Source organism: Dipodomys ordii, unplaced genomic scaffold (assembly GCF_000151885.1).
Source record: "Dipodomys ordii isolate 6190 unplaced genomic scaffold, Dord_2.0 Scaffold132, whole genome shotgun sequence".
NCBI classification, from domain to species: domain Eukaryota; kingdom Metazoa; phylum Chordata; class Mammalia; order Rodentia; family Heteromyidae; genus Dipodomys; species Dipodomys ordii.
The window spans coordinates 1,364,739-1,378,547 of record NW_012267348.1 but is presented as its reverse complement, the minus strand read 5'-3'; the positions used below and the strand labels follow the sequence as shown (position 1 = coordinate 1,378,547).

General features: G+C 37.1%; 1 protein-coding gene across 1 annotated transcript in view; it reads right to left on the bottom strand.

Annotated features, from left to right (window-relative positions):
• Erc2 (ELKS/RAB6-interacting/CAST family member 2) overlaps positions 1-13,809 on the bottom strand; it is a 784,984-nt gene that overhangs the window by 246,526 nt on the left and 524,649 nt on the right. Inside the window, exon 13 of the mRNA XM_013030719.1 lies at positions 6,469-6,604. Coding sequence (XP_012886173.1) covers positions 6,469-6,604 — 136 coding nt within the window. The remainder of the gene's footprint in view (positions 1-6,468; positions 6,605-13,809) is intronic.

The window sequence follows — 13,809 nt, the reverse complement described above, 5'->3', positions numbered from 1 at the left end:
AACAATAAAGTTCTTTTTTATTTTATGTGTAATCTATTTGTTTCTTTAGTTTTTTTTAGAACCATACGAAAAGGACAAGAATAAATAGGAACATTCATTTTCTTTTTAAACTGATCATACTGAGGTTTAACCACTGGCAGAGAAGAAACTTTACAGTTCCCTGGGAACCTATAATTTGGAAACGGAAGCACACAAGAACAGACCTTAGTTTTCAGGCAATAATTGAAGAGAATTCTGCAAACATACAACAGAAAAGGAGTATAAAATACTGGCTTGTGCATTTCTCAGAATTTTAGTTCATTAACTCAATAAGCTGCACAATGGAAAATGCAGTCAAAATTTACAAAGATGTCCACTGACATTTAAAAAGAGGTATATTGCTCACCAAGAAATAGTGAGAAGTAGAGAGAATGAAGGCATCCTACTCTGGTAATGCTGATTTAATGTGAACCTCTGCAAAGTTACCTTGTTGTAAAATCTCCATGTGGACTCTGACAGGACACACAGAAGTCCAAAGCCACAAGGCTAGACATAAATACCCTGCTCCGTAAACTGTGTCCTGAAAAAAGGTTCCATAGAATCAGAAGAGAAAATCACAAGCATTCACATTGTCTTTTCACATACAACTCAACATTAGCTTTAAAAATGTTTTAAGTTTTCTTCCTAACTGCCCCAAATGTTTTTGTCATGCTCCTCTGAAAAATTGCATTTACTAGGATGTGCTCTATATCTGTATTGCTCATCTGTGTAAAATAGTTGCAAAGGATTTGTTGTGTGATACTCCCAATGGTCACTATTTTCTACCGTTAAAAGCTCATTAACAGTCTCCCCAGGAAAAACAAAAGTCAGGGGTGATACTAGGCTCTTTCCCAAAGCTTGTCCTACTTAACACATCCAGGGAGTCAGGTATTATAAACTACTCACAGATGAGAAAAGCAAGGGACACAGAGGTTCTCTATCTTACTCAAGGTGCTTTAGTAATGAGAGGGACTAGTATTTGAGCTATAAATCATTTAATTCTGGAGATCTTTTTTTTTAACTGTATGTTTTTGTCTTTTCTTTTTTGGTACTAGGGATCTTTTTTTTTTTTAAATGCTGATACTGGGGCTTGAACTCAGTGCCTAAGCAGAGTTTTGTTGAAGATTGGTGCTTTACTACTTGAGCCACAACTCCATTTCAGATTTTGTGGTGGTTACTTAGAGATAAAATCCTCATGGAATTTACTGCCCAAGCTGGCTTTGAACCATAGTATAAGCCACTAGAAACCAGCTAACTCTACAGATCTTTATTATTCCCTTCCTTTTCTCCTTGCCTATACTCAAGAAAAAAGAAAAAAAATATTAAAGAAGTTATTAAATGAAGGTAAGTACTGAGGCTCACGCCTAAAATTCTAACTGCTCAGGAGGCTTAGATCTGAGCATCTCAATTCAAAGCCAACCCAAACAGGAAAGTCCATGAAACTCATCTCCAATTAACCAGCAAAAGCTTGTAGTAGAGGTATAGCTCAAGTGGAGAGCACCATCCCTGATCTGAAAAGTGAAACAAGAGTATGAGGTCCTGAGTTCAAGCTCTAGTACTGTCTCCTCCCAAAAAAGTAAAAGAAGGAGAAGAAGGAAAAGGGAGGAGGAGAAAGAGGAGGAAGAGGAGAAGGAGGAGGAGGAAGAAAGGAAGGGGAAAAGAAGAAGAAGGAGGAGGAGGAGAAGCAGGAGGAGGAAGAGGAGGAGAGAAGAGGGTGAGGAGGGGAAGGAGAAGGAGGAGGAGGACGAGGAGGAGGCGGCGGCAGTGGATAAGTTATTTAATTGACAATATACTATGTTCCTTTAGTTCACGGGTGATATTTGAAAAACAGTAATGCGAGGTATTTTCAGACAAATGAAGACTGTAGACTAATATTACGCTATGTCTCTCTTCAATGTGTCAGGTTGAGCTAAGAGTTTTCATTAAAAATACCATGAGAACTCAGCAGAAACAAATGTGCAACAGACCATAAATAAGTCAATGCACAATTTGCATACAGATGTGCTTCATTGTTTCTATACAGTGTTTAAGAAATTGAACCAACTTTCTAAAACCCTCAGGTATCACAGAAAAATTTACCATGTATGACTTACTTTGGACAATCAGAAGATTCCACAATCCTGGACCCACTAACAACAACGTTCACCTAAGTCTTAAAGACCATTGCTCCTAGGTAAGGCCTGGGCGTGAGTTCCCTACAGTTCTTCATTTCAGTTATACCAACACACTAAAGCCAACTGGAGCAAAAATTTTTCATGATAATCATGTTGTTTTTCCTATAAAAAAGAAATATTTTCCAAACTTACTTTTAATAGATAAATTCAATCTTTAATGACTAGGCTCAATCCATTACCCTTCCTTGTATCTACCCCCTTTAAAATGTTTTCCACTTGAGTAGAGAGAACTCCCTGACATAGACATGTGTTGTGTTTTGACCAATGAAGTGGAGAAGAAATCACAGTGTCAGTTCAAGGTCAGGTTTTACAACAATTGGCATGATTTCCTTTATTTTCTCCTGCCTCTGCTACTATCATGAAGAGAGTTTCCCTGGTTAGTGATGCCTCTATCCTCAGGATAACATGTGTGAAATAGAGCTGGTTTAACCACCCACAGTTATACAGTGAGTAATGAAGGACCAAAGCCAAGCCCACCTGGGGCAAGCTGAGCCACTCAGTCAAGCTGCAAAGCAGGGAGAACAATGTTTTACAGTGGGAATGTTTGACAGTAGTTGTCACAGGGCAATATCATGCCAACCATTAACTGATACGTCTCTAACAAAAATTTTTAAATAGTTAAACATAACCATTCATACAAACCTATTTATTATGTTTAATAGCCTAGACTTTGAAGGCAGTAGGGTTTGCAATAAAACATTAATTTAGGAAATATAGTCTGATCTGTGAAATGTTTCCTAGTATAATGTCTAGTTTAGACCAAGACAACCAACTTTTTCCCCCACTGCTATTGTGTGCCTTTTTAAACAATAAATAACTGTGTATTCAATGTTGTCTTCAATGATTAAAAATTACAGTTTTATAATTTTAAGTGGTTGCACAATAAGATTACCATTCAGCAAATCCGTTTATAACTACAATGCATCTTGATTGAAATCACCCCTTTCATTTTTCTCTCTCACTTCTCCTAACCCAGTCCCTCCCCTTGTTTTGTAAGAGATTCATTGGATATTATGACTGTGTTCTCTCTCCCCTTCCCCTTGACCTCTCCTCCACACCTTTCAGGAACCAGTTTCCAATTTCCATATCAACTAGCTTCATCTCTGAGCTCTCCTTTGTAGCCTGATTCAATAGTTATTATTGTTGCAGTCCTTGATAACTTTTCTGGATATAATATTTATTTAGTTAGGCAAAATCATGACTCTAGGGTATCCAATCATCACAAAACACAAGTGTATAATAAATCAAATTTAGCAGGTGCCAAACCTATGGCTACCACTCAAACAACCAAATCAAGTCAGGGTTTATACTTACAGCATTTAAACAACTAATATAAACAGAACATAGTTTAAAAATATAATATTAAAAACTGAAGGTCTCTGAAAGTTCTGCTTTCAGAAGGCAGCAATTGCTGCATACAAGAACATCTGCTTAAAAGTCTAGGCAAGTAGGAGGTTCACACTCGATTAACCTTAATCAGAGACATTTTCATCAAAATTAATTGTGACTACTTTTTATTGCATTTCAAATGTTATCCTTTATTTGGGGTGGTCAGGAATGCAGCTAAGCAATTCCAGATCGTGCTATCTTTTATGAATAAGTCTGAAGTAGTTATTAAGGCTCTAAGAAAATATTGCTATATGAAAGTTCATCAGGCAAAAACAAGACATCAATTTCTATAATTAGATATGTCTTTAGGAAACAAGTTGTTATATATAGAATAGAGAAAAACATTGATGCTCAATGAATTATCAGAGTATAGCTATGTAAATATCCTCCATGTAAGAGACAGTAAATGTTCCTTTTACTGATTTTCTTTTGTTATGTCAATAGTTAATCATTAACACTTATTCTGAGCATAGCCTAAATTCTAAATTCCTTATGTATATTGACTTTTTAGCCTCACAACAACTCTAGTATGTCAATTATCATTCCTGCTTAACAGATAAGGAAACTGAGGCTTAAGGAGGGTAAGTAATCTTCTCAAGGATGCTTGGTTAGTAAAATTTGAAGCTTTTGTAATGAAAACCAGGCACTGGAGTCTGGAGTCAGTTAAACAAAGATAACAACATTTACCTCATTGAAGACTGCTACAATAATCACTTGCTTTATTATGTTTTTTGCCCTGACTTTACCTTTCTCTACTAACCTCTGTTCCTTTTCTAACAATTTTATCACCTGAAGGACCATCCCTATGGCCCTTTAGTAAAATGAGCTCAGAATCTACCTGCTCTGTGACAAGTCTCTGCCATCCACAGATTCCCCACACTTTCAATCCTTCAGTATTCTCATCACCTAAGTGATAGACAGAGCCAGGCTGAAGTCCTGCTACCTGCCAGTTAAGTAATATTGGGCAAGTTGGTCAATCTCTCAGAGCCTCCTTCTTTTATAGCAAATAGTGTATATTAGTGCATCTATCCCATGCAATAGCTATATCTTTTCATAACCCCTCCAGATTTCTTTCTTGTGGGATATCATCTGTTCACACTCAGTCCATGAGATGTAAGTGAGGCTGATACCTTCCCAGGGGCTTCATGATTACATAGCCTGGCCAATGAATACATTTGATTCTTGAATATTTGTCAGAACTACTATGTAAAGACACTGTCCTCTCCTGGTAACTACCATTTGTAAACAGCTTTTCTGAAAACCCAGGAAACATAGAAAACAGTATCCCTGCAGGTAGGTAATGAATCCCTGGTATCACTGTTAGATTAAAGTAGCTACTTTAATCTACAGATTTTTTCCTTTCCTTTTTTCTTTCTTTTTTGCATGAGTCAGATTGAGTTACTATCCTTTCATGTGCATGTAGTCCTAACTAGCTCAGGAGAGCTCTGGGAATAACAACCATTCTATGGTTGGTATAGTACAGTGCCCACCATATTGAAACATTCAATGAATGGTATCAAGCATGTCTTGTTACACATAAGTTTCTTAAATATAAGGCCTGTAGTCAAGTCTATCTCCACCTTTATTAGGATCACACTCCATAATCTTTCTGAGACTCAACTTGTATCAAATGTAAAATCACCAACACTGTTACAAAGAATAAAGAGAAATATATTTCTGGAAAAAAGCCCTCTGTTCTGCAAATCTGTGATTATTATTGCTATTGTTAGCATAAATCTAAGGTCTGTGATGGATGGAGAATTAAGACTCCAAACCCTGGACATGATTTGACCACCACATTGGGGAAATAAGGAACTTGACAAAGTTATACTACTTGCTGTGGAGGTCCAGACTCAGTATAAGATCTGATTCTACAATTGTGTTATTCACTGAAAACTCCAAATCAATCATCTATGTAAAGGGAGCTTTGCAGACAGAATCAAAAGGCATGTTGAAGGTACAGAAGAAAAAGAAACCAACAGGAACGGAGTAGCTTCCATCCATGATCTTCTGTGCAATGTGCTTGCCTTGTATTTCCTACTCTGCAATAATTATTTTGTTCTCTTTTGGTCAATTAAAAAGATGTACTATGGGTACATACTGAAATTATCTAACTACTTATATCTCCAAGGAGGAAACCTAATATATAACCAGAGAAAGACACTAGCTAATAAGCAAAATTTAATATGAACTTCATCCAAGTTGAACTTAAAATTATCTGTTTAAAGGCACACTGGAATAAATAAAGGAACTTCAAAGTAAATGCCCTGCTTTAGCATGAATGTTTTATTGAGCAAATGGGGAGAGTGCCTTTGCCAAAAATACAAATGTTTAATGAGGAAAACTGGTGTTTTAGTCATTCATTTGGTTTCTGAGAGACAGCAGGAGATGTCATTGAGAGATAACTATGGTCATGAAAAGAAAGAATAATGATCTGACTCAGAGGCTCAGAATTTTGAACAACTTTTGTAAACTGTCTGAAATCAGAAGAAATACTTTTCCAAATACCTTTTGTGATAATGCACAAGCATTTCTCTTCTATGCACCCCCAAGCAATTTCAATATAAATTAAAAAGGATGATATTTATGTGTGTTAAGCTTTTTGCCAACTATAGAATTGTAACTCTTACCTTTTAAGGTGAGGTATAGGAACCAAGAAACTGTTTGGCATTTCTAGGCACTGCCACAATCAGCTTCTCTTTGGCACCATTTAAAATAAAATGCTTTCATGCTCAAGAAGGCCTACTCTTACTCCCTTTACTTTCCTTTGTTAAACTCAGGGAAAAGTTAAATCCACTATTTCTGTGGATACCTTCTTGCAGCAATGGCAAATTTTGGAGAGTTAATGTCCAATTACTTAGGGATTAAGAAGGTAAACCTCACTCACCTGCAAATGCTGTGAATTGTCAGCCATGCTATCTTCTCGCCTGCGGACTTCTTCCAACAGCTGGGCATTCTTCTTCTTTTCCAGCTGTTGATTGTGCTTGAGGTTGGCCACCTTCTTATTCTGATCTTTCATATGCCTGAGGAAAGCCAGCATAGCTTGATTACATTCCACCACTGGATAAAGCATATATTGTCACAACTGATTTAAGAAGTACTAAGCATAGACTATCTTGACATGGGCTCAGGAAAACATGGGGACCTCAAAATATTCCACTCACCAACAAGTATATATCAAGATCCCACCGAATGTCAAGTGTTAGGACGGTACTAGGGTTCAGTTGTGAATGAGACAGGTATAGTCTTCCTTGTCTTGAAGCATAGAGTCCAGTGGGAACACAGACAAGTGCCAAGGAACTCAATTAATGTTGAAGGAAATTAACAGCATTCCATGGGAGATGAAGAGATGCACATGTGGAGAAGTGGTAGGATAGGTGGAAATGGCTTTAGACACGGAGGCCAAGGAAGGCCTTCCTAGGTTAAGACCCAGAGAAACTAATCAGGAGAAATGCAAGTGGAGGAATGTCCCAGGGAGAGCAAAAACTACATGTAATTCCCAAGGCAGGGAAGGTGCTGGCTACTTCAGCAAAATAAAAGGCTGCTGTAGGTTTAATGCAAGTGGGGTAAGAGATAGAACCACAAATGTAGGTAGGCCAAGAGCCTACCTACATAGAGCCCTGTGGTTCCTAAAGGGACATTTATTTTCTTCTAAGTGGTGGCTGTACTAATTATTATTATTCCTTTGGATCATGTTCTTGGATTTAAAAATAACAATTACAAAGCTCCAATCAAATACAGTGTCAACACTTAGTTCAAACAGAATAACGATTTGGCAAATCAAAGTGTTAAATCAAGCCCCCAGTATTTAGAGTAAAAGTTCTTAATGAATCTATAGGATGTCAAAGTGCAAAATCATAAAGTGATCAGAGAGTAAAGGACTAAGGATAAAGGACGGGTTAAAATAAAAAACAGGAGTTACAGACTTAATGTGGACTATTTAACAGCAGCGTTTAGCAAAACATTCCACAGACTTAGGCAACCATGTCCACAGCAGCTGTTATAAATCTAATCTAACACGTGGGCAGAGCAGGGGCTCGGTAGCAGCAACTCCAAAAAAGAGGAGGCTGAGGAGCACATCCCATTAGAATAGGGTCCATCCTAATTCTTTTGGCCCCTCTGAGCAGCCCTGCTGCATCAGCCACTGTGACTGAGCCCCCAGGATAAGCACCCTGAGAAGTATAAACAATATGAGAACTAAATGATAAACAGCAAGCATGCCAAATTGAAAGTCAAAAAGCAAATAAAACAGCTTTCCATGAGGAACTCCTCTTTTCTCATTTTCATGGAATCATGTGCTTTCCTATTTCTACCAACCAACAAAATAAAGTTCAAGGTAATGATTGAATAAGCAGAATAATTTGCTATTTGGGACCCTGATAATTAAAAGGCTCTCAACACTTGGGCTCCTTCTGACTGTTTCCAGTCATAAAACATTTAAGTATTCTGGAACTTAGAAAATTATGGGCAAAATTGAATAACCATATCATCATTGTTTAGATTGGACAATTTTGTCTATTTTCCAGTTTTTTAATCCATCACTAACATACTTACATAACTAGTATATGTCTGAGACAAACAGAAACTGTTAGACAAGTTGATGTAAGGTGAAATGAACCCCAAGATAAGGATTCAATTGTTTTTCTTGAGATTGTTTCCAACATACTTATAAGATGATTTCTTTGTTGCTTTGTATGTACCTCCCCCAGGGTATAAGCCCTGTTTTCACTGTATTTGATGCTGATATAATTTGTGGAGGGGAAGGGAAAAAACAAACTGTTTAAATAGGGTCACAGGTGGACCCATTACAACAATGAGATGTACCAGACGTTATGTTGAAAAACGAACTTTACAACTTTGGCGGAGTGGGGGGTGGTGGTGGTGGTAGGGGGGGTATGGAGGATGGGGGGTGGAGAGGGGAAGGGATGGTATGGGGAAACAAAGGAGGAGGCAACAATGCTTGATAAGAAACGTACTCACTATCTTGCCCATGTAATTGTAACTCCTCTGTATGGTATTTTCACACACACACACAAACAGAAAAAAAACACTGCCAACTAAAGTCTAAATTCAGGTTTACTTTTAGAAAAGTAACTTTTCATTACTCCAAAGGTATCAGGAATGACTCTCGACTCCTAATAGAACAAGGACGGTATATGTAAAGCTCATATGGACCCAGGGCACATTTTTCCAATTACTCTCAAATAGGATATGTGATGGAGAGGTCACTGAAAGTAGTGAGATTGCCTATACCATTAAGTAGAACCAAATGCTAAATGTTTTCACCCCCAGTGATAACTAAAGTAGATTATGATTACAAACATCATTTGCATAAACAACTCTGGCAAAGTTCTCAGAGCAGTCTCAACATTCTTGACTTTCAGGGATACTACAGTATTCTTTCAGTCTGAAAAGAAAAGGTTGAGTTCTAAGTTCACATGTCCCTAAAGCTTTCCTATATTTAAAATGAGGCTTTGAAAAATGGAGAACTGAAGTTCTGATGCTGTAATGGAGGCCCGTGTTCAGCGTGTTTCAAACTTACTTAAGAATAACAGCCATTGGAGATAAACTGCTTAGGATGGGGCCAATTAGATAAAAATGCCTCCAAAGTATAAATTAAGTAATATAATTAATCATGGGGAGAAAGTAGGTAGAAAATAAAATGGTAAGGTCAGTTTTCAATATGCCACTTAACCAGTTTCAAAAAGCAATGTCATAAAGCAAGTCACATTGCTTTTCAAAATTCAGCAGCTGTTAAGGAAAATAAACAAAAAAATTGTAAAAGGTATTAATTTGCAACGGTGGCCCACAAAGGCCACTATATTTAACGAGAATAGAATTCTGCTATTTTTATTAGAATACACTGTCAAAATAGAATCCGAGTGTTTGTTAACTAGCTGGTGAGAACAAGTCAAGCGTCCAGATTGACATAGCTGGGGAGTAGTTGGATACCCATGTCCCTGTAAGGCATATGTGTATTTGTACATACAGGAGAATATCAAAACTTCTTTGAAAATCTCAGCAGAAAGGATATGCTTCTTTGTACTAGGTACTCTCAAACATTTTAGAAGACTGACAATACTCTCCTATGTGGTCAGGATGGGTAATTCACAAAAGGAGTTCAGGAAGTCAGTTTGGCTGTAGCCACCACATGGTACATAACCTTTTTCCAGGCCAATCTTTGTTATACAGGAAAGAAGCCTACACACATGTGCACACATGTATAATGAAACCATTTTCATTATAACTATAGGAAGGAAAATGTGAAAACTGTTCAATTGTCCACCAGAAATAAATGACTATAGATAGTAAGTTTCTTTAGAATAAGGAATCAAACTAGCTAAAAAGATTAAGGCAAAATGTAAAGCCCTCAAGGCATGTAGCTAATTGAAAAAGAAAACAGGTAGCAGACTAACACATACTGTCCTTATTAATGTTGAAATTTTAAATATACACATATGTAACTGGAAAATTCTGGAAACTTCATACCATCTATAAACAATGTTTACCATTGGGAAACATTTCGGAATAAGATTAGGAAAAATGAGACAAATTTAACTGTATATTTAATCAAGGTAAAATATATACAACAAAACACATTACTACTAAGTGCCCACTAATTTCTGACCTATCAATATACAGAGCACTGCCTTCACCTAGTGTCAGAAGCAATCACTATTCTTTTGTCTATGTGGATTTGTTTTGCTTATTCTTGAACTTCATATACATGGAATCATATACTCTTGTGTCTGGCTTCTTTCACCCAGTATAAAGTGACTGAGATTCACTCCTATTGTGTCAGTTCATTCTTTCTTATTGAGGAATCATATTCATTATAAATACTACCACAGTTTGATTGGTCATTCCCTTGTTAATGAATAGTTGGGTTACTTGAATAGTTATATTGTTATAAATAGGAAATATTTTTTCATTTATGTATTTATTTAATTTTTAGTGCGGGTACTGGCTCTCTTTTTAATCTTTATTGAAAAGGTGATGAACAGAGGGGTTACAGTTACATAAGTAAGGTAATGAGTACATTTCTTTTCAAACACTGTGACCCCATCCTTCATTTTCTCCCACTTACCCCTCCCTACATACCTCCCCCCAAATTGTAAAGTTCATTTCCAACCTAGTGTCAGGTGAATATCAATGTTGCATTAGTTCATCCTTTTTCCTGCTGTTTCTGTGATTCACTTTCCCTTCTACAGATTGAATAAACTTAGACACAAGGCACAAGGTACAGAAAACTAAGAGAGAAAAAAAGAAATAACTACATACAGGACGTAATAAGAACCTCTTGTTTCCAATTCTTGGAGTTAAATGTTGACATGCTTCATTATATATGGTCCTATGCACTGAGAAATTGGGTTATTGAGATCCCCCTGTTAAGAATATCATAGACACATTCTAGTTATTACAAGTAAGAGAAACCATGCAGCCTACTTTTTTTAGGTCTGGCTTACTTCATTTAATATAATTTTTTCCAGGTCTATGCATTTCCTTACAAAAGAGGCAATGTCATTCTTTCTGATGGAAGAATAGAACACTATTGTGTAAATATACCACATCTTCTTGATCCATTCATCTACTGAGGGGCATCTGGGTTAGTTCCATATCTTAGCTATGGTAAATAATGGTGCAATAAACATAGTTGTGTTCATAGATTCAGTATATGGCCTTATTATTTGTGATCTTGGGGTAAATGCCCAGAAATGGGATTGGTAGGTCACAGGGGAGCTCTATGTTTAGTTTCTGAAGAACCTCCACACTGCTTTCCAGGGTGGTACTCCCACCAGCAGTGTAGTAGAATTCCCTCTGTCCCATCCCTGCCAGAATCTGTTATTAGATTTCATGATAATGGCCATTCTAACTGGGGTGAGGTAAAAATCTCAATGTTGTTTTGATTTGCATTTCTTTTTTTAATTTTAATTTTTATGAACATATTGTACAGAGGGGTTACAATTACATGGGCAAGATAATGAGTACATTTCATATCAAGCATTGCAGCCTCCTCCTTTGTTTAACCTTCACATCCCTTCCCAGCCTCCCCCCACTCCCCCACCCAATCCCGCCCCCCCCACCAAAGTTGTAAAGTTCGTTTTTGACATGACAACTTGTACTTCTCATAGTTGCATCGGGTCCACCTGTATCCTTAACTGACTTGTTTTTCCCCATCTCCTACACAAATTATACCGACATCAAATATAGTGAAAGCAGGGGTTGTACTGTGGGGGAGGGACATACAAATTGATTTGCATTTCTTTTATGGCCAGAGATGTTGAGCATTTCTTTATATATCTATTGGGCATTCTTATTTCCTCTTCAGAGAATCCTCTCTCTTAAGTCTTTAGCCCACTTGTTAATGGGGTGGTGTTTCTTTGAGGATTTGTTTTGGGGAATTTTAATTATTTGAGCTATAAGTATATTTTAGATATGAGGCCCTTGTTTGTTGTATGGCTAGTGAAACTCTTCTACTCTCTGGGCTTTCTATTTATCTAGCTAGCTATGTCCTTTGATGTGAATAAGCTCTTAATATTAATCCCATTTATCCAACCTCTCTTTGATTTTGTTGTGATTCTGTGTCTTTATTAAGGAAGTTTCAACCTGTGCTGAGGAGTTCTAGTGTGTGCTCTATTCCTTCATCTAATATTTTCAGGGCATCTGCTTTTACCTTGAGGTCTTTGATCCATTTGGAGTTAATTCTGGTGCAGGGTGATATATAAGTATCTAACTTGTTTTCTACACATGTTTAGCCAATTCTGCCAGAAGCTGATTTTTTGGCTCCCTTACCAAAGATTAGGTGGTCATAAGTCTGTGGGTTCCTTTCTGGGTCTTCAGTTCTATTCCATTGGTCCTCAGGTCTGTTCTTGTGCCAGTACCAAGCTGTTTTTATTACTACAGCTTTGTAGTAGAGTTTGAAGTTTGGTATTGATATTCCTCCAGCACTGTTTTTCCTGCTAAAGATTGTTTTTGCTATTCAGGGTCTTTTATTGTTCCATAAGAATTTTTGGCTTGCTTCTTTTATTTCATTTAAGAATGAGGTTGGTATATTGATGGGAATTGTATTGAATTTGTAGATAGCCTTTGACAGTATTGCCGTTGTCACAATATTAATCCTCCCAGCCCAGGAGCTCTTATAGAAGGGTTTTCTACTTCCTTAGATCTGCTTTAATTTCCTTTTTCAGATTTTTGAAGTTTTCTTTGTAGAGGTCCTTCACTTTTTGGCTAAGTTGAATTCCTATGTATTTTTTGATGCTATTAGAAAACAAGATGCTTTCCTGATTTCCATCTCACACTTCTCATTGTTGGCATATAGAAAAGCTACTGATTTTTATGCATTAATTTTATACTCTGCTACTTTGTTAAAATTTCAGATCAGCTCAATTAACTTCTGAGTGGTGGAGTCTATGGGATTCTCTAAATACAGGATCATGTCATCTGCAAAGATGGATAGTTTTACTTCTTTCCCTATTTGGATCCCCTATATGTTTGCTTCTTTCCTTATTGCTCTAGCTAGGAATTCTAATACTATGTTGCAGAGGAGTGGAGAGAACAAACATCCTTGTCTCCTTCCTGATTTTAAAGGAAATGGCTTTAACTTTTCACCATTAAGTGTAATTATTGGCTGTAGGCATGTCATATACAGCCTGTTTTATATTGAAGACTATTCCATGGATTTCTAGTTTCTCCAGAGCTTTTATCATAAAGAAGCATTGGATCTTGTCAAATGCATTTTCTGCATCAATTGAGATGATCATGTGTTCTTGTCCTTGCTGTTATAAATAAATTATACCATGGTTATACCATTATAAAGAAATAGGAAATAAATTTATTTATTTATTTATTAGTGCTGGTACTGGCTCTTGAACTCAGAGCCTCAAACTCTCACTTGGCTCATGCTCTATCACTTGAACCACGTCTCTAGCTATTGCTTTTTGCTAGTTAACTGGAAACAACAGCCATACAGACCCAGGTCAATTTGAACTGCAAGCCTCAAATCTCAGCGTCTTGAGTAGCACCTGGTAGATATTTTTTTTGTGCTTGTTCTGAGGACTGAACTCTGGGGCTGGGCACTGTTCTTGAGCTTCTTTTGCTCAAGGCTAGTGATCTACTAGTTGAACCACATCTCTACTTCTGGTTTTTCTGAGTAGTTTATTGAACATAAGAGTCTCACAGACTCATGCCCAGCCTGGTTTCAAACAAAGATCTTCAGATCTCAGCCTCC